We start from the raw sequence: 21,993 nt of genomic DNA, 5'->3' as shown, positions 1-21,993 counted from the left end.
CCCGAAGTAACTATGTAAGTTACACCTCCTCAATCACCCGATCTGAATCCCGTCGAGCATTTTAGGTCCAGATTTTTGAGGAAAATATACATAAAAACTCAATTTCGTCAAAACTGTTGTGCTGAAAGAATAACGAAAGTTCACTTCATAGCAATTTAAAACGTTGATAAATTCCAGGCAGTGATCAAAGCCAGAGGATATGAAATCAGATATTAGAACGTAATTTATTTACGTTATTTATGTGTAGTTATTTAATTTTGTTACTAAATGAACAAATACAAATGACAGGTAACGAAATTATGCTTTTTGTTAAATTTTGTTTATTTAAATGTTTATTATGTATATGGAGTTCATTTTTTGTTTTATTTGAATTCATAATGTAAACTAACAGAATTTTCAAAGACTACTTACTATACTATACTGTATACTTACTATATAACATTTCCAAATTTAATAATATACAGTATGTGGGACCATTAAAAGAACACTCCGAAATAAAATAAGGAAAGATACACAGGTTAAACTATATAAAGTTATGGCAATAGCAAAGGGCTTATATGCGAGTGAAACTTGGACCTTAAAAGAGAAAGATAGAAGCCGACTACAAGCAGCTGAAATGCGATTTCTTCGAAGTGTAGCAGGAGTAACTCGACTGGATCACATCAGGAATGAAGAAATAAGAAACAGTCTAAAAGTTAACAGTCTGTTAGAAACTGTAGATGAGTATAAACAGAAATGGTGGGAACACGTACAACGCATGAGCCAAGATAGAATTCCGAAAATAATCGCTGACTATGTACCCACTGGAAAAAGAAGTATCGGCCGACCGGCAAAAAGATGGATACAAGAAATAAAGGAGCCGCAACGGGCTTAAAGCCTACAGCTTGAAGCAGAAGAAGAAGAAGAAATATACTACTTTAATTTAATGTGTCTTCTATCACCAAATTTGTTACACATTTTCACCTGTACGAATAAGACTGATAGACACTATATGAGAGAAAAAGTTGTGAAAGTTGACATGTTTAATCTATTTTATTTTGAAGTACAGCAGGCATAAGTTATATTCAATATCAGCCTTGCTAGCTATAGAATATAATTGCCCTGGGCCATACAGCTAGTCTTCAGGAAGGCAGGTGGCATACGACTCAAAAGAAAGCGCCCTCTGCTAGCGCTGTTGTTATGGTAACCCGTTGTCACGCTACCATGGTAACCACTCCACCAACCCTAGTTGCATGAGTAATCAAAGCTAACATGGATTTTAACATGTGAATCATACGTTCATACTTTCAAGATCCTTAATTAGTCATATTAGCTTTTCAATAAAAGCACAGATATTTGATTTCCAAAAGAGTTCATGATATTTTATAGTAGATAAAAAGCTATGGGTTAGGTTTCTTGTAACCTCTGCATTACTCAAAGTCATTTCAGTTCTGAATTTTTATCTCCATATTCTCATGTAGGAATAATCTGTGTGCAGGAAAAACGAATTTAAAACGGATGGGAAGTTTGCTGAGTCCATCATACACCTTTACCACCACGGGAGAAAACATTGATTCAATTTGCCTTCCTCTCTGTTGTGTTATTTCAGTTGCACGACTATTACATGCGTATTTTATTGAAGTCAAGTAACGTAAATTTTAAATTATATTATTGAAGTATAAAATGCACAATAGTAATATTACAGTCGTGCAGGCGCTATGTTCGGTTCAAATTTGTCGAGTATGGCGAAGTTCGATATTCGCCGATGTTCGCTTTGCGCAAGGATGCCTGTTGTGGTTTTTACCACCTTTTTATAAATACATTCGCTGTCCTCCACTTCCTCACCTTCTTATTTTAACCGCTTAAGTATTCTAGCATAGATTTTGAGATTAGATTTTCATATGGAATATAATACAAAGTAATGTTTATTGTTTAGTCAACTGCCCGAAGACTGTAATTGGAACCTCAAAAGTGACGCACAATAAAGCATCATCTACCTTAAATGAACTACTGTGCGTCCGAGTGATCATGTTGCAGGGTCGTCGAAACAGAAGAAATCACGTGACAGTTACTTAACGGGGTCATTTTCTTTAAATTATTTCAAACAGTGTTGTATAATATTACGTAGACTTTCAATTCCGGACAGCAAATATTTACAGAAAAAAGCCTAACAGCCCAGCCTCTTTACAGAGGGGCCAACAGAAACGGGCGGGGAAAAGCGGGATGCGACATAACTACTCGGACGGACAATATAAGTTATATAGGGTATTTAAAAAGTGAGTTCAAACATTAAACCGCTATAAATATTATAATATTTGAGATAGGGAAAAAAGAAAAACATCACAGTGTTGAGCAAACAACGAGTTTTGCAAAACATTGGGAAGGTGTCCGCCGTTCTCTTCTTCAACGTACAGCTTTCTGTCTGCGACACCATGCACAGCATTTTGCAGAAAATGTCTTGGAATATTGGAAATTTCTTTCGAGATGGGATCTTTCAGTTGCAGTAGGGTTGTTGGATGTGTCAGGAAAACTCATTCTTTAAGGTAACTCCACAACCAAAAGTCAGCCGGATTGAAATCTGGAGATCGCGGAGGCCACATTGTTGGAAAGTGCCCACTGATGACACGATCGTCAAACATCTGCGTAATTAATTGTTTTACAGAGCTAAAGATGTGGGGTGGAGCGCCATCTTGCATGAAGATTATGTTTTCTATATCGTGATTCCTCAGTCTAGGGATGACGAAGTTCTGTAACATGCTGTAATAGCAGTCCCCGTTTAGCCTACTGTAACAATCTGTCTTATTCCATTATTGTCCACACCTGTGGAGTAACGATTAGCGCTTCTGGCCGGGAAACCAGGTGGCCCGGTTCGATTTCCGGTCGGAGGAAGTTACCTGGTTGAGGATTTTTCCGGGGTTTTCTTTCAACCCAATATGAGCAAATGCTGGGTAACTTTCGGTGCTGGACCGCGGACTCATTTCACTGGCATTATCACCTTCATCTCATACAGATGCAATAACCTAAGATGTTGATAAAGAGTAATAAAATAACTTACTAAAAGTTAATGGTGGAGTGAACACGCGTAATTGAGGTTCGTTTTCCGCCCAAAGTCATCAGTACTTTCCAACAATGTCGCCTCTGCGATCTCCAGATTTCAATCCGACCGACTTTCGGTTGTGGGGTTACCTTAAAGAACGAGTTTTCTTACATATCTAACAACCATATTGCCATCTCGCAAGTGATTGCCAATATTTTAAGACATTATCTGCAAATTGCTGTGCACGGTGTAGCAGACAATGCTGTACGTTGAACAAGAGAACGGCGGACACCTTCCCAATATTTTGTAAACCCCGTTGTTTGCCCAACACTGTGATGTTTTTGTTTTTTCCCTATCTCAAATATTGTAATATTTATAGCGGTTTAATGTTTGAACTGGCTTTTGAAATACTCTATATTTCGTCGTGTCAAACTTATACACAATCAAATATTCCCTTTCACTTACTGCAGTAATTAATTTTTATGTAAAAAGCTTTAATTTTGATTAAGCATATTGCAATTTTATACTATATAACGGCTTTTTAAATAAACTATAATGTTCGTATATGAACGTTTACATGAATATGTTTCTGGAAATACAGGACATTCTTATGATACTAGAAATAACCATAACCTAACACTTACTAAATATAGATTAGCCAAGGACGATCGCTAAAACAGCACAGTACTTTCTCCATGTATATAAATTAATAAAAACCTCTCTTGTAAGGCCTCCTGGAGTAGTTAAATAAATTATTAGTTTACATCAGTAGTAGATGTACAGTCTTAGAAAAAAGTTTTGTCGCACAGATACTTTGTAAGTCCCAGAAAGGAGGCAGTGCGCATGATCAGAGGACGAAGCTGGTTCAAAAGAGAACGACTAGTTGAGGTAATAAAATTAGTTTTATTCTATTACTAAGATATACCGAAGTGCATATGGAGTTTCAGTGCAGTAATTCTGCACAATTATGATAAAGCGTAAGTAATCACTTTGTGATTCAAGATGTTCCGTCGGACCCCGGCCACTTAGTCACTCGTAAGGAGCGCACCTCTACCCTTGTGGTTGGACATTGTGTTTACTGTCACAGATCTGTGACACTGTACACGAGGATAGGTCAATAAAGAGAAACAAAGTATGTAGAACTTAAAAATGAGAGGGATTTAATCCGGCATCGGACCTTGAATCCGGTGTGGCTTAGTGGATGAAGAGCCAGCAGGTAAAGCTGGAAACCCAGTGCAGGAGAGATTTTTTCTCCTTTCTACCCATTCTTCACCAAAATTAGTTTTTGTTTCGTTGTATGTTTGATCATGCGCACTGCTTCTTTTCTGGGACTTATAAAGCATCTGTGCGATAAAACTTTTTCCTAAGACTGTACACACTTTCTTTCGAAGCCCGGTCTTATGACGAAAAGACTTAGTGTAGAAATTTTCTTCTGACTTTTCTTTATTATTTTCGACAATGCCTACGGGTTCATGCACCACAGTTTGAAGAATACTAATTCACCCAGGTGATCCATCATCTCCGTATGATATACAAAGCCTAGCGTTGCCAACTTTTGAACACAACATTATTGCATTATCTTTCCAAATTACAAGCACAGGAATAAAGTCAGTATTTAGCAATGTAATCTTTGAAATATTTACTCCACGAGATATTAAGTTTTAAATCATTTGTATTCCTTGCTGTTGACTACACTTTCGTAACTGCCCAAAAACCACTAAAATATACAGCCAAGTGACTGGACTTCTTACATATAATGAGCATGATGCTAAACCACAGTTTTACGAACGTATGGACAAAGTCACGCATTCAATTCAAAGGAGAGAGAGAAGAGAAAACTCTAGTATCTTTGGGGAATTGAACTCCGTTCTGCTGGACTGTGAATGTAAATGCTATCGCTTGGGCTATGGTGGAAGACCATTAACGCCTATCTAGAATTAAATTGTACAGATATTTAGATAGTGCATTCCACTTTTAAAAATAGAAATGAACAATTAAATATAAAAACTTGAAGACGAAATTAAGTAATCCGATTTGTGTCAAGAATATTGCAATTGCCTTAACATAACCTGTTGCAATTATCGAATACCATTCTAAAGTTTCGTTCGGTTGGCAACGCTGACGTAGCAACACACGTGGAATTTATTTTTCAGCCCTTCTGTCGGTCTCGGCTGATTAGCTCAAATATATCACAAAAAGACGTAAGATGGGCTAGGAATGCTGACACCCGCTGGGCTCTGGGTTTAAGGAGGCCGAGGCGCTATTGTTATCATTGTAATTGGACGTGACGGCATGCAGGCCTACTGTTACTATTGTTATATCATCTTGTTCTATCCATCATTCTGAGGCTTTCATCCTGAAACACTAACCTGGATGCAAGACTGAATTTAAATCAAATTTATATAAAGGAATAAACAGTGAAATATTACATACTTTTCCCCTTAAACTATTTGAAAAATAAACTTTCAACGACCTGCAGAAGCAACAAATAATTAAACATAACGACGCAAACTTTTTCTCATTATAAATATGTTTTGTTACACATTTCGCAATAATTCATTTCCATTATAATATTGAGAATTGTATGGTAGGCCTAGTTTACATTCTTAATTTATTTCCTTGAAATAATTTATTATGTGCCGAAATAAAAAGATGAACTTTCATTCTTCGGATTATACACAGATATTCTTCATAATTAAAAAATATATATTATACTTCATTTATACTTGTGCTGTTTCAGAGGACTTATACGAGAACGTGTACGATAAATATGTAGTTGTAAAATTGCTAATACTTAATAATGTAATAATAACAATAATAATAATAACAATAATAATAATAATTTATTCAAATGAAAATACACACTTTAAAATACAATGGATTCAGAAAGAGCAATATTAGTGTTTATGAGTGAGATCAATAAATGCAAACATTTAAGAAGCCTACAAAAATCAATGATTTTGTTTTACAAAACAAAAACAAAATGTGGAACCATTGAGTAATTATTAATTAAAATAAATTACTAAAGAATAAACGTAATAAGATGCAGTAAAACAGAATGTGGAACCATTTAATAATTATTCATTGTAATTAATAAAGAATAAAACAAGAAAGAAAGAAGAAAGAACGAATATAGTAAAAACAAAATGCGAAATCATTTAATTATTATTAACTGTAATTAGTAATTAATAAACATTAAAATCAAATGCAGAAAATAAAATGCAGAATCACTTTGTAATTCGTTAATATAGTTAGAGTAGGGATGTGGAAGTGCCTGCACTACGTGCTCACAAGAAACTGCACAACATTTTCGTAAGAGCGATTATTGTACTTTATTTTGCTGAAAGTGAACTTTATTGGATTTGTATTGCTTGTAACATGAGCACGTAAAACAGGCTTTCCACATCCCTGAATTAGAGTCTACCAACTAATGAAATAAAAATAAAAATAAATTAGAAAACTATTATATAAAAAATCTATTATTTATCAATTCAATTCAATTCAATTTATTAAGCCATTAAACATACAGTGATACGCTTCGTCACAAAAAAACATACATTTTAAAATACACATATAATTGAAAACAGTAATTAGAATGAAAACACAAAGCATTTTGAAACTCTAAAATTAATGAAAAAACTTCACTCTTATTAATAATTGTAACTAATCTAAATAACTTTATTTATTAAAAAACAATTTCGTATGAAGTTATGTTAAGAAATTCATCTATAGAGTAGAAAGGATTAATTAAAAGCCAATTATAAAATCTAGCTTTGAAACTATTGGTTGGTAACTTATAATATTGACTAGGAAGCTTATTATATAATTTCATCCCCACGACGAAAAATTTGTACTAGTTTTATGTAATCTACAGTATGGAATATTAATTTGTTCACTGTTAAACCTGCCTACATACGCGTATTGAGTTTATGAATATAAAGAAATCTTTATAATAAAATATTATACAATTTTCTACCATAACAAAAACTATGATTTGATTCAGATGTTGTGGGCCTATAACAACTTGTTTCTTGTAAAGAGCAGGAGGCTTTTTATGTTAAAAGAGTGAGAATGTGCGTTATAAATAAGTTGATGTTTGTGAAAGAAAATAAGTAATTTCCTTTCTCATATTCGCTTAAGTTCTGATACATTAAAATCCGAAAAATTTAAGTTTACTTAGATAATTGATATGTTTCTTTAAAAGAAACATTAATAATACGTTTTTGAAGTAAAAATAATGGAGTCACATTGCAAAAGCAGAAGTTGTAGCCATAATTTGCTGTAATTTTTACAGTGTTATAATGGAGCACTTAGATACATTTTAAGGTGTGAGATGTAACTTATAGCTGCAACAGATTATTTCCCTTACTCAATGTTATATATTGCGTGAAAATGTCGATACAATTGTGTGCGTCATTATTTATAGAATCGAGAAAAAAAATTTTCTACTCGTATTTTCGAATTCTATTAACGCACTTAACTCATGTCTATTGCATGCTATTAGCTTACGTGGACGATTTTCATTTAAATTAATTAAAATATTGAAGATCAGTTTCTTTCGTAAATAAAAATTACTGCTATAAGAAAGATCTTCATATCGTTGCTAAGATGATATAAGTTATACATTGTTTCTCTTACTTCGGTGTAAATACTTAATTCAATTTTTATTCAGGCACTTAACGGATACTTAAAAGTAATATAATATTTATATATATATAAATATTATATATTATTTATTTATTATAAGTAAATATTATATATTTGAGTGAATAGTTCTGTGATGAAGTACTAGTTGGCGTGTCAGAGGATGCAATACTGCTCCTACTTTCAATAACTATACAAATTCCACTATCACGTTGCGTTTGTTCGTGCAGCAAGTAGGCAACGTGTGACTTTGTCAACTTACGAGATTTGTAAACAATATCGGCAAGTACCAGAAGAGTGTACGATTGTCCAAAAAAAATATGCTTGAATTTGTATTAAGAGACATTGCGCACGTCTGAAAAACAAATAATACAAAGCTGAAATTTTGTGTAAGTAAGAGAAGAGTTATAGAAGTTAAAACCAGAGTAAAGATGATGATGATGATGATGATGATGATGATAATAATAAATTTAAGAGTAGAATATTATTATAATTAATGTAAGAATTTCTAATATTTTTAGAGAATTTATTAATTTTATGAAAAGAATTAACTTTTATAAACAAGAAATAAAACGTTCAACATAAGTTATCACACAAACACTATTAACTTACAATAGTGTGTTTAAAATACTATAATATTAAGAACTTCCAGTAAAAATGTGGAACTTGTAAAATTTCGCGAGTCCCACGGTCATTTAAAACGTAGACTAATCGACGTGGTAGTATATTAGATCAGTCACATCAGGAAATCTGAAGAATTTCAAATGTTGTTGGCGATATTTTATGTTTCCTCTGTATTGTTGAAATATGACTTAGCGAATTTATATAACATAATCGTCATTGTTCCTAATATTTAGATCAGAAATTTCCACAAAAGGATGATTCTTATAATAATCTTTATAAATTTCCTTATTTTCTTCCAAAGAAAAACTAGAATGAGTATATAAAGTAGTTATAATTCCTCTAGAAAAATTTCGCCTATAAGGGATCAAATATACTTCCGATGAAAAGTATAAATTTTTCAGTAGAAAGAAAAAACACATTTATTCATGCTATGGCAGTGGTACATAGGAGATTGTGAATTCTTACATTTTCGAAAGAAAGAAATATAATTACATATAGAAGATTTTATTATTTGCTGTATCACTATTTGAGTTATTTAATAAAGCAAATATCTGAAAATTGATAAATATATCACATAGGAGTTATTTCAAGAACAACGACGTAGGATAACATGGCGAACATATCCATTGGGAGTAGTAAAGATTGGGAAAATTGTGCTCTGTTCCTTAGGGTTTCCTTTCTAAACTGTCGGAATTACTGCGTAATGCATAATCCCATTGCAAATGTCTGTAACTGACTTTGTAAAGTTTGTCAAATTTTAGAAATGTATGAGATTTTTCTGTGTAACAGAGTTTACAAGCAGAGTCGGGTTAAATGGATTCTGATTGACTCATAGTGCACATGGTCGCATTGCCTACATTGTTTACTGTGCTCTGATTGGTCAGTTTCGGCACAGTACAGTACTGTTTACCTTCCCTTCCCTTCGTTATCAATAGTAAATGTCATCTCCTAGATTCTGGGTCGGAAACCAACAGCTCTTGAGATTACATACTAATAGTTCCCAAATAGGAGCCTTATTGACACTTGCTTCCAGTGGAATGAGGAAAACCTCGAAAAATCACAATATTTATTCTTCGTTCTTTCATAGATCCAAAACACTGGATGTTTCTGCATCTATGACATGGTGCACACACAATGCACTTAAATCACATGGTAATTGATGCATATAGAAAATTAGGATTTATAATCAGAAATACAAAGGAATTAAAAAATATAAATACTATTGATACTCTATATAAAACTCTAGTCAGGAGTAACCTAGAGTATGCGTCTGTAATAATATGGTCACCTCAGTTCCAGCTCCATCAGATGTAAAAAGAAAGGATACAGAAACAATTTTTACGTTAGTTATATTTTGAAAAACATCACGTGCCGTCTTATGAAAAGCAAATTTCATATAATCGGTTACTTGTTTAATTTAATTATAAAACTTTAAAATCTAGACGATTAATAAATAGCTAAATTTTAGTCTATAAGACTGTTAACGGTATATTGAATAACTGTGATTTTCTTAAATTCCTTCAGTTTAAGGTAAAAAGAACAGAATTACGTCATAGGCAACCTTTTATTATTCCAATTCCTGGAACTCTTTTCTTCAAGAACTCTCCATTGTTTGTTATGTGTAATACTTACAATTCTCTATCTTTAAACAGTGATTCTCAATAAGATTTCAGTTTAACAGTTAACAAATTTCATACAATATTAAAAATAATTGTATTTTCTTAGATATTTAAATTATGAATAAGTGTATTATAATGATTTTTATTCTAGTTTTCAAATAATTTCGCATTATTATATTGACATTTGGCACAATAACTGCAATATTATATTCTAGCATCTATTATGTATCTATCTTTCTTTTGTTTGTGTTGTTTGTTTCGTTTTTTTCTTATTATGTAGTTTGCATATATATCAATGTAAGCCACCTATAATTGGAAGCTTGCTTCTGTTGGTGGTGTAGTTTAAGTAAGTAAATAAATAAATAAATAAATACATAAATAAATCTCCCACCAATTTCAACATAAAGTAAGTGTCATTACATTACATTAGGAAATTTTTTATCAACCGGAATTTAAACCCGAACTCGCTAGTTTCGTAGACATACAACCTGACACTGAGAGTGATGATCTTGGACCGGATTCGAACAGCACGCGATCATTAGATTAATAATAATCAATGAAGAACATGAAAATGATGTTATATTATTTGTCCCGAATGAAAGAATGTCTGTAAAGGACCTCGTAGTAATCAGGCAAACCTTACCTGCTGATTCGTAGGCATCTTTATATGAGAGATAACCCCAGGCTAGTAGCGTTGTTGTGCTCGCCATTGTGAAGCCGAACTTGACGAAATCTCCAGCTGGAACAAACAAAAGAACATACATGAAAACTGCTGCCATTCGGATATACTGTAGGCTAGGCCTAATTAAATCTAGATATTAGTCCAACATCGTGCGAAGATGGCAAGTTGGACAAGGTGTTGAGCGCCAAGCCTCTAGGATGGCCAGGTCTTTTTTATTTAATGCATTTAGGTATTAACAAAAGACACAAAGTAATATCTGCAACACTGAATATAAGCTAGCTGTTACAAGTATTAGTACAGTGGATTTATTTATTTTTGTAGGTTATTTTACGACGCTTTATCAACAGCTTAGGTTATTTAGCGTCTGAATGAGGTGAAGGTGATAATGCCGGTGAAATGAGTCCGGGATCCAGCACCGAAAGTTACCCAGCATTTGCTCATATTGGGTTGAGGGAAAACCCCGGAAAAAACCTCAACCAGGTAACTTGCCCCGACCGGGAATCGAACCCGGGCCACCTGGTTTCGCGGCTAGACGTGCTAACCGTTACCCCACAGGTGTGGACTCTCCTAAGTTCGACTGAACGGAATTGAAAGTTCAGTCCAATAAGGATAGTGGGTGTGGCAGGTGAAATGAATGCAAATTCTTATTGGTTAGCCATCAACGAATACAGTACTGTACTTGCATTCCCTGCCCGCCCCAAGACTTGTGTATGCGCTTCTAGTACCACAGTGGGTTTCGACAGTTCCGTCTCACAAACGGCACAATTCTCAAATAGAAAAAGAAGAATTCATTAATTTAAAATCAGTGATTCAATATGGATGTCCTAATCAATCAAATATTCTGTTTTCCTTTAACAAAAGTATCACTACAAGACACAGAACCAATTCCCATTCAAATGGCAAACCCGTTTCTTAGTGCCCGTATAAGGGCGTGTCTAATTCTCCTACGTAAGCAGTCGAACTATAGGATGTCGAACCTGTTTTCTGTCGAACTTAAGAGCTTCCACTGTACTCAAAAAAGTTCAGAGTTGTTTTAAAAAATTAAAATTGAATTTTTTGAGGTGTAAGAAAAGATGGTAATCGCTGAGAGGCGAGATCCGGGCTGTAGGGTGGCTGTTGAAATACCTCCAAGAGGAACTCCTGCAAAAGATCTGTTGTGCGCCGATCTGTATGTGGCCGAGCGATTACCTTCGTTTCTTACACCCCAAGAAATTCCTGTCCGGTCAGCATTTACACAGTGACAGAGAGGTGAAGACAGCTGTTACACACTGGTTCCGATTCCAGACGGCAGACTTCTACAACACTACAACACAGGGATACCAAAGTTGATCCCACGGTTGATAAATGTCCAATTCCGGTGCGGAATATGTTGAAAAATAGCTCAACAATTGCTGTATCTATTCAAAATAAATTTTACCATGAAATTGTGTTTTCTTTATCTAAACTACCCCAGGAAAACGTACTTTCTGGACGCGCCTTCTAGATAGTTCAAGTAACAACCTGTAAACTTGAGCCTATATGTATGATTTATAATATGTCATAACTATTACCGATATACGAATATTAAGTTTATTATACATGTAGTACAGACCCGTGGAGTAACAGCGCGTCTAGCCGCGAAACCAGGTGGCCTGGGATCGATTCCCAGTCGGGGAAAGTTACTTGGTTGAGGTTTTTTCCGGGGTTTTCCCTCAACCTAATACGAGCAAATGCTGGGTAACTTTCGGTGTTGGACCCCGGACTCATTTCACCGGCATTATTACCTTCATCTCATTCAGACGCGAAATAACCAAAGATGTTGATAAAGCGTCGTAAAATAACCTACTAAAAAATTATACATGTAAATGAGAATGTCATTTTGAGAAATGTGTGAGTAATATGTTAAGATAGAAAAATTTCTGTGACACCTTAATGAACAAATAAATATATTGTTTACTGGAAGTACTCTACTTTTCGATCTCTCAGTATCTATCAAGGATTGAAATCAAGCCGAGTAACTGAGCTACGGTTGGTCTTTAGATGACACTTAAAAGACATGTCATGCCTCTGGCCTTCAGCAGGGTGACTCACATGTGTCTTAAATATAAACATATGCAAGATCGCATCTCTTTCTGGGTTAACTCGAGGTGTTAACATGTGGAGTGCATTTCAAGAACCTCAGTGATTCACCCATCTACAGGACGATTTTCAGCATGTGCCTTTATAATAAGGTCGCCAGAAAGACTCTTAACAGTTCTCTGCGGTATTGGTAACAAGCGCCAGCCACCGCCACTTGTAACTGTCGGAAATATTATATTGTGTAGCGTCACATCTAAACTCTTAACGACTTCTTCGAATAGAAAATTCTTTCCTTAAAGTTGCTAGTCCTCGTAAAAGTCTACATACAGCTTCCTTTCCAAATTTGCCTAGTTTGAAGTTTTCCTTAGTAGTAAGTGCTGTTGTAGTATTCCCGTCGATTTTTTCTCTTACCTATTTTTAACAAAGCTATATGTAAATTACTTTGGAACTTGAGTTGTTTTTCCACGAATACGAACGAAGCAAAGGAAGCGAAACAATTTTTCGCCACATATTCAGAACTTAGTAACACTTAAACCTATTTTAATATCATATTGAATCAATGATCACTGTAAGAATTTTGACCACAGCATTTTCCAATATTCAAACTAGAGTTGAACAATGATCGAGAAAGCAAGACTAGCAGCGCCAGCAAAGCCGAAAACCCGCACGACAATATTGACTACATCGCGTCGTTTAACGTAAAAACTGCTTGTGAGCGTTTCAAGACTTCGGAAACTGTCGAGTCTCGAATGTCAAGCAGTCTTGAATCGTTACAGTTGTTTATACTCACAGACCAGACTGAACTTTTAGGGCCGTATTCATAGACATTTTTAGCGCGGGCTTCCGCTGGATGATCGGCGTTTTTCGTATACATAAACAGTGTTAGCGATAGGATATGATTTGAATTCTGTACTAGTAACCAGTGGATAGCCGGGGCTAGCTTAGTACGCTCGTAGCGCGTGCTGCGAAATGTCTTAGCTGTTTTAGCAATTGTTATATATGTATAAGTAATCAATTAGCCTATTTGAAACATTATCTCTATCTTTCAGTGTATAATAATCCGTTCCCCAGTCTTTATTTAATTACTAGGCCCTTATTAAAAGCTTTCAGTGTATAATAATCTGTTCTCCAGTCTTTATTTAATTACTAGGCCCTTATTAAAAGGCTAGGATTTTTCTTTTCGTATGTTTGAGATCAAGTGTACAATCTCAAGTAAAAAAAAATATTAACGCTTTATTTAGCGTTATGTTTTATGTTTCTTAGAAATGCAAATTTATTTCAGAATTGTTTTTTTCTATTTATATAACTTTATGTAATATCTGAAAATAGAACCAGAACATTTTGATAACTATGATACTGTTTTGTTTTGTCTTTTTGTCTCAAATAAACATTTATAATGTTATTTATTTCAATTATGCATGTTATTCAAAGTTACGAAATCTTTGCACGCCGAAAAAATGCTATTTCTATGCCCTGTCCTATAGTAGTGTTAAAATATTGCCTGCCTTAATGAATACGCTAGCCCGAAGCAACGATGCCAAGTGGTATATCGAATTTTTGCTTATTCCGCATGTAGTGATATTGGCTTACATGCGATAGACTCTTTAGTGTTTTGAAAATTAGTCTGATGTGATTCCAGTGAATTTCATTGAAAGTTGTAAAGTTGTCTCTTGGTTCTCTCTCCATACCGGGATGAATTCCAAGGGTATGGTCGGACAAACCTCCACGGACTTAGGCCACTGATACAGACCTTTTGTGCTACCTCAAGATTTTAATTTTGGAGTGGGCCATAAATGACCAGTGACTTCCCAATAGCCGTCTAATACCTAAAGCAAGTTCATCTACAACATTACATAGCATCAAAATTTTATTAACGTTTAAAATCTATCGGAAAGTTTGAACCCGAGATCATCGGATTCAGCACCTAACATGATAAAGACTGGATATTTAAGCCTTGTGGGTGGATACTTTTTTCATTGTATTCGCACTTCTTTCAATTATATCATGTTTCAACTATGCTAGGGAGAGAAGTTATTGAAGTTGTCGGAGGAAACCTTTCCAGCACTCTTCTTGTCCAGAATAAGAGACGTAACCAGGAACGTCACTCCAACTTTACTGTCAGTTATATCAGACTTCAGTAGATAGGAAACGCAGAATTTATATTCAGAGTTATAATGTTACAATAAAATTCTAATTCAATTTTCATGTAATTGATATGGTATGATATGATATATGATATGATATGATATGATATGATATGATAAGATATGATATATGTTGATATGATATGATATGATATGATGTTATGATATTCCACCAGCTTACATCGGCCGTAATGGTCCTTCACATTTCTGCATACAGTGCCATCACTCTCTTGGATACAAATTCTGCTCACGCTTTTTTAAACATCCGGCTGTTACATATAAATGACCCTGATCACTTTTCTATCACGTCTCTCACCTCTGTTTCCTTCCTTTCTTTTCTACTTACCCTACCCTTTCCCAGTTATCTATCTTAGTCTTACTAATCTCATTTAACTAAACAATCACTTCCCTCAATTCCTTACTAATTGTTCCCAATATTGTTTACATTAAGTTGAAATCTTTCATAGTTGTCAACTTATTTATTCACTTGAATCACTAACGTTCACTGACCACTTATTCCCACTAATCTATTCTGTATATTTTCAGACGAAGTAGTTTCTACACTTTCATTATATTTCCATACCCACTTTCTTTATTATAGTTATATCACTTACTTACAAATGGCTTTTAAGGAACCCACAGGTTCATTGCCACTCTCACATAAGCCTGCCATCGGTCCCTATCCTATGCAAGATTAATCAAGTCTCTATCATCATATCTCACCTCCCTCAAATCCATTTTCATATTATCCTTCCATCTACGTCTCCCCAAAGGTCTTTTTCCCCTCCGGTCTCCCAACTAACACTCTATATGCATTTCTGGATCCGCCCATACGTGATAGGACGACATGCCCTGCCCATCTGAAATGTCTGGATTTATGTCAGGTGAAGAATATAATGCGTGCAGCTCTGCGTTGTGTAACTTTCTCCATTCTCCTGTAACTTCATCCCTCTTAGTCCCAAATATTTTCCTAATAATCTTATTCTCAAAAACCCTTCACTACTTATTATTACTCCCTGGTTATTACTTGTATCTTATCCTTTTTCACTATTCTTCGATTCCAAAAAATAATAAGTTCTTTCTTCTCTGATCTTCTCCTAGATATTTCACCTTACTTTTCATTAGATCGCTTTCCTTCTGTAGAGTTTCCTACTTCTTGTATGTCTCTCCAATGTTTGCTTCTGATTGACTATTTTCTCCAATATTCGTCATTATTACACTGTTACGCGATGTCGGTGTCAATATTTCCTCACTGCCGAACTCCTTCCGCACACGTCTATACTGATCCGCTGTTCGCTGTGGACTCATTTTCATGTAATTAATATTATCATCTGTATAAGTTTTTATCACTAAACTTTACGCCATTTCTTCTTCTTTGCCGAAAACAAAACAACGTCCCATTTATTTTCCACCACGCCTTCACTTTTGTAAGCAAGTTCTTTGATGTAGACCTATATTTCATCTGTGATTCTTTCCCTTTCAGTAGATGTTTTTGAAAATAAAGCATTTAAAGTGAAATGTAGCCCTTCTTTACGCTCTAAGCCGCTATGGGCTGGAAGTATTAGACCTACGTCATTAGGGCTTTTATGATAACGTCGAACTCCAAGTTCACTTGCTTTTTATTTACATTTGACTTTGTGAAGGGAAATGTAAGTATTGTCTCTGAATATGGATCCGGCACTTTGTATGATCTAACTTCTGACTTCAGGAAGTCAAGACGAAGTGAAGTTGGAGTGATGTTCTTGAATACGGCCCAAAGTCTTCGCGTGTCTTCGAGGATTTATCTCACAATCTTGGTCAGTGATGGTAAGTCCTATTGGATTCAGTAGTAAGCATAACCACTGCACTACATAGAAAGAAGAAGCCTCCTTTTAAAACACTCGTATTTTCGTTATCATTAAAATGTTTAAGGCTAGTTCACAATAAACCAGGAACGGAAACTACAACGAGAACGAAAACGGAAATACTGTTAAAATAGATGTACCGGTATGTAAATGGGAGCATTCACAATTAACTATTGTGAATGCTCACATTTAAATACATTTATTTTAACATTATTTCCAGTCTCGTTCTTGTTGTCGTTTCCGTTTCCGGTTTATTGTGAACCAGCCTTTATACTTACACGAACGTAACTATGTTTCCTTTAATGTAACATCCAATTGATACCTGAAAGCACTTGTGTAATGAGACTTCAATTATTGTTTTTATCGTATTGCATCACAGTGTGAAATAAAGAGGCAGTTTAACGTCACTAATTGACGGGAAGAAATAAAAGACAGCTACGAGGAAAACTTGACCCAGGAACAGAAAATATCCGCGCAATGCGGAAAGAAAAGGTTATAGATTGTTTATGACAAGGATAACAATTTGACGCTAATTCTTCTGTCACTATTTCTTGCTTGCAGGTTTTATTTCCTTTCTGTTCCTCGTGTTCTTGACGTTCACAGCGCAATTTAACACTTCCTTAAGGAAAGTTTTCTTTAATTTTGCAAGGAAATCCTCCAGCGTCGTCATATTATCTTGTCTGCATCCCTAGTCGTCTTCAAGAACCTCATCCGTTGTCGATGTTTTCATTTCTAAATTTTCTCCCTGATTTCCTTGACGCTTCCACGTGATCGATTGAGAGAAATGTTTTCTTGTACACATGTTCATTTACGCATTCATTGCAGATTGTTTTCCCATCTTTTAAACTACAGACATTACTCAATTCCATAAGGATGACATTTTGGTAATAGAGTAATAAGAATATTAGGAGAAATCAAAGTACTCTGGAAAATCCTGTCCCGCAGTCGCTCTGTCGAGTACAGATCTGTTATTTTTCTAATGTTTAAGTTTATGAAGTTCTTTCACTTCCACTATGAGATTTTTTCCGTGCCGTACTCGTTGTGTATACGATATAAAATTATATGCAACCCCAATTGAAATTGTAAGTTTCTTTTTGTATATTTGATGACAAATTACATACATTACAATGCCTTATATTGCAGATTTCAGGCCACTTCGTGATTGAATTTGTGGTGGACAAAGCAGAAGTTGCAGGGGTGTTTCTCAGGTTATTACCTCTGTCATTCCACCAACATTCGCCACCATCCTCTCATTTCTTTTATTATCTGCAGTAGTAAACATAGGCTGGGATGAAGTTTTGGGATTAGTACGAGATTCCTACTTTTCTTTCTTTCAGTCGATAATCCGATATGCCCTAATTTTCTGGGGAAATGGAACCAAAATTGGAAGCGTCTTGATTTTACAAAAGAAAGCCATTAGAATTTTATGTAAATCAATCTATCTGGAACATTGTCGGCCACTTTTCAGACAATCACGGATTTTAACAATCGTAAATTTGTATATATATATATATATATATATATATATATATATATATATATATATATAATCTAGTACTTTACACTCGACAAAATATCGACAATTACTCATTAGTGGCCAATATACATGATCATGAAATTAGGAAGAGTGAACAAATATTCCATATTGTAGATTACACAAGAGCAACACAAACTTTTTAATTATGGGGATGAAATTATATAATAAGCTCCCAAGTTAATATTATAAATTACCAATCAATAGCTTCAAAACTAGATTTTATAATTGGTTATTAAATAATCCTTTTTATTCTGATGCTGAGTTTTTCAACAGAAATTTGTATGAAATTGTATTTTAATAAATAAGTTTTTGCTGTCAAAAAATCTGAAAACAGTTATATTACCGGTTGTTCTATATGGTTGTGAAACTTGGACTCTCACTCTGAGAGAGGAACATAGGTTAAGGGTGTTTGAGAATAAGGTGCTTAGAAAAATATTTGGGGCTAAGCGGGATGAAGTTACAGGAGAATGGAGAAAATTACACAACGCAGAACTGCACGCATTGTATTCTTCACCTGACATAATTAGGAACATTAAATCCAGACGTTTGAGATGGGCAGGAAATGTAGCACGTATGGGCGAATCCAGAAATGCATATAGAGTGTTACTTGGGAGACCGGAGGGAAAAAGTCCTTTGGGGAGGCCGAGACGTAGATGGGAGGATAATATTAAAATGGATTTGAGGGAGGTGGGATATGATGATAGAGAGTGGCTTAATCTTGCACAGGATAGGGACCGATGGCGGGCTTATGTGAGGGCGGCAATGAACCTTCGGGTTCCTTAAAAGCCATTTGTAAATAAGTAAGTAAGTAATAAATAAGTTTAAATGCAATTTAGTTAGTTTTCTTTAATGTAAAAGTTTCAAATTGTTTCATGTTTTCATTGCATTATTTAAATTTTACTGTTTCTGTTATTAGTGTTTTTTAAAAATGTATTTATATGTTTTTCAATGTATTCTGACGAAGCCTAAAACTGTATGTCTAATGGCCAAATAAATTAAATTGAATTGAATTGAATTGAATTCCGATGCTAATATAGAAAGGGCTTGAGGCTCAGGGCCCCTGAGGCTTATCAGGCTACTCATCTGGGGATGGAATCTGGCTCCATTGAAGGCTCAGGCATGATGTCCCATCTCTTAGCATCGGATTCATGAATGACATCTAGGCAACCTATTGAGACTTGGACAATAATCACAAATATAGTGCGTACAATGGGCCAAACCCTATTTAAGCCTTGCGTTCAGCCCTCGAAAAGCCAAGTCCTGCCAAGCCTATGCCTAAAATAGCTTGAGAACGATTAGAGACAATGTTTTAACTATTGTACACCGTGACCCGCTTAGAGGGATGGGAAATAAATGCTCACCATTTAAAATCAGATGAAGATATTGTTTTGATTCACATCTGACAAGATGCAGAAACGGTCCAGGTTTATGCACCAATGGTTTAAAAATAGCTGCATGTTCATGCGCATTAACGTTTATCGTGGAAACAAGCCTGGCGCCATTCCGTCATTGGACCATTCTCCTTCATCGAGCGACAATCAGGGAATGTGTATCTGGACATATGCAAAACTTTTATTGTTGAACAACTCCCCCAGGATCGGTTTTTCAGCAACAAGGAGAACCCTTTCCTGGCCATCTAGGTCACCCGATTTGACACCCATTCACCTCTTCCTGGGGCTTTGTGACGAATGTTGTGTACCACTGTAGTACAGTTGACACTTTGGAAAAAACTAGCCAACGCATTATAAATTCAGCTGCGCTAATCACTTCACAAATGTTATGGCACACTAGGCAGAAGGTTGAGTACCTCTTAGATGTCTTCAGGGTAGCTCGAGGCGCACACATCGAGTTGCACTGAGCATTCTCCGAAACTCGGAGAGTTTTTACATCAAGTTATGTTATGTTATAAAACCATTATTTATACTTTAAATTAGCTCTTATTTCTCGATGCCTCTAAGCGGGACACAGTGTATAATAATATTTCATAGGAGTAAAGGTAGGCTATATTTATTTATTTATTATTTTGCTAATAATTGTAACATAAAATATAATATATACAGAAAAACATTAGCTCGCCCCTGAAAGAGTAGAACTCATGCTCAGGAGCGGATTCCTGAATTGAAATTAATAATTATACAATACAATTTGTCTTATGTCTACTGTGCAATTATAGTATATAAATTTAAATAGCTGGGAAGTTTCGAGTGTGTGTTTTTTTTGACATAAAATTACATACAGCAGTGCCGTATGTTGTCCAGCGCCGTATCGCCGTGGTCTAGGGGTTCATACCTGAACTCGCGTTACGGAATAAGCGCTGATTCCACTCTTCATGGGAGAAGACATTTTCTCATGAAATTTCTGCCAGTGTATGGAACAGAGTTCAAAAATGTATCACAATGTCACCTTCCTAATCAATAACAACAACAAAACGAAACAAAAATGTACACCCAATGTGATAATGTTATGCTTTTAGAGTCACAGAAGTTGTTCCAAATGGTGACCGTTCACATTAATGCACATTCAAGGGGTTCTCTAAAAGACCGTATGACTCCCCGGCATGTTGCTGGCTGAATGGACACACAAGCCTATCGAATGCGTTGCTGCATGTCATCTGGTGTTCTCAGAATGTTCTGGTACGCACTGTCCTTTACAGTTCTCCACAGGAAGAAGTCGAGTGGCAACAGGTCCGGAGAACGTGCAGGCCACTGTAGTGGATTGTGGCGTCGACGGTTGTTATGGTTTGTTTACATGCTAATACAGCAAACACACAACACACGGCGTGTACGGACGTTAGTCGTCTTTCGTTTTGTGTAAGTTAATGCACAAGGTGAATGGGACACCAGAACAAACGGCACATTCTGATGGCATTCAATTTGCATTTTTGTGTTGTTATTGATTTGGAAGGTGACATTGTGATACATTTTTGAACTCGTCTTAATGTGTGTAATCAATGTAACATGATTAAAGTATGTAGTTCTATTTGAAAAATTAATGACGTCACGTGTATCTTGTACTATAATGTAGTTACATGCACCAAATCTCTACACTCATGTTAGCCCCTCGTTCTAACATAACTCTCAAAAACAAAAATTCCAACACCTATCCAAACAAAAAAGTTAAAATTGGTGGACAAGATAAATGGGACAGCCTGTATAGTTGACTCCGACACCAGCCGTGGCATCATGCAAGCAAGGAAGCAGTTCAGAACTGGTCGCTCTCAAGAAAACAAAGTTCCACACAGCCATAAGAATGGGACAACAAGGAATCAAAATCGGTCTTTGGGTGGCCTTTTTAGCACTCGACAACCGTAAGAAAAACTCAGTTCCATGCTACTCTCCGTCTCCCACCAGTGCGAGTACAATGCAGTGTCAGTTGTGAGAACATGACTACCCGTAAACGGATGTAGAAGTCAACACATTCCGTAGTTGAATGTCTTGATTGTTTAAAGTACAACCTGTGACTTGATCAATATGGAGTCTCTCTGCGCAGTTCGTGACTCACTTGTTCCGTTGCTATGACACCTGTTTTCCTTCTCAGTTTAAGAACGGGAAGGTTCCACTTTAGAATTGGAGGATTAGAAGTTAATATTTATGAAGGGAAATGGCATATCGGGCAGTTGAACGAACGTTACAATGAGGCTATGACTTTCTTTTCTCCATTGAATAAATATAAATCTTGCCAGGAGACAGAACTTCATATGAAAGCGTTCACATATCATTTTAACAATAAATATTTACAATATATCACACAAAAAACATTGTTTCCGTGCCAATCACACCTTAAGTTTCTTTGGACATGACACATTTGTACTCGACCTACAAGGTG

The 21,993-nt window shown here is 35.4% G+C and overlaps 1 protein-coding gene across 2 annotated transcripts in view; it reads right to left on the bottom strand.

Moving 5' to 3' along the window:
• The window catches only part of LOC138706239 (endoglucanase F-like), a 219,349-nt gene that overhangs the window by 44,544 nt on the left and 152,812 nt on the right, over nt 1-21,993 (bottom strand). For both annotated transcript variants that reach the window (XM_069835288.1, XM_069835287.1), the window contains exon 3: nt 10,547-10,642. In XM_069835288.1, the coding sequence (XP_069691389.1) occupies nt 10,547-10,642 (96 nt within the window). The remainder of the gene's footprint in view (nt 1-10,546; nt 10,643-21,993) is intronic.

This window comes from Periplaneta americana, chromosome 9, assembly GCF_040183065.1.
Source record: "Periplaneta americana isolate PAMFEO1 chromosome 9, P.americana_PAMFEO1_priV1, whole genome shotgun sequence".
Lineage (NCBI taxonomy): Eukaryota > Metazoa > Arthropoda > Insecta > Blattodea > Blattidae > Periplaneta > Periplaneta americana.
The sequence above is the reverse complement of the archived record's forward strand: the minus strand, read 5'-3'. Positions and strand labels throughout refer to the sequence as shown.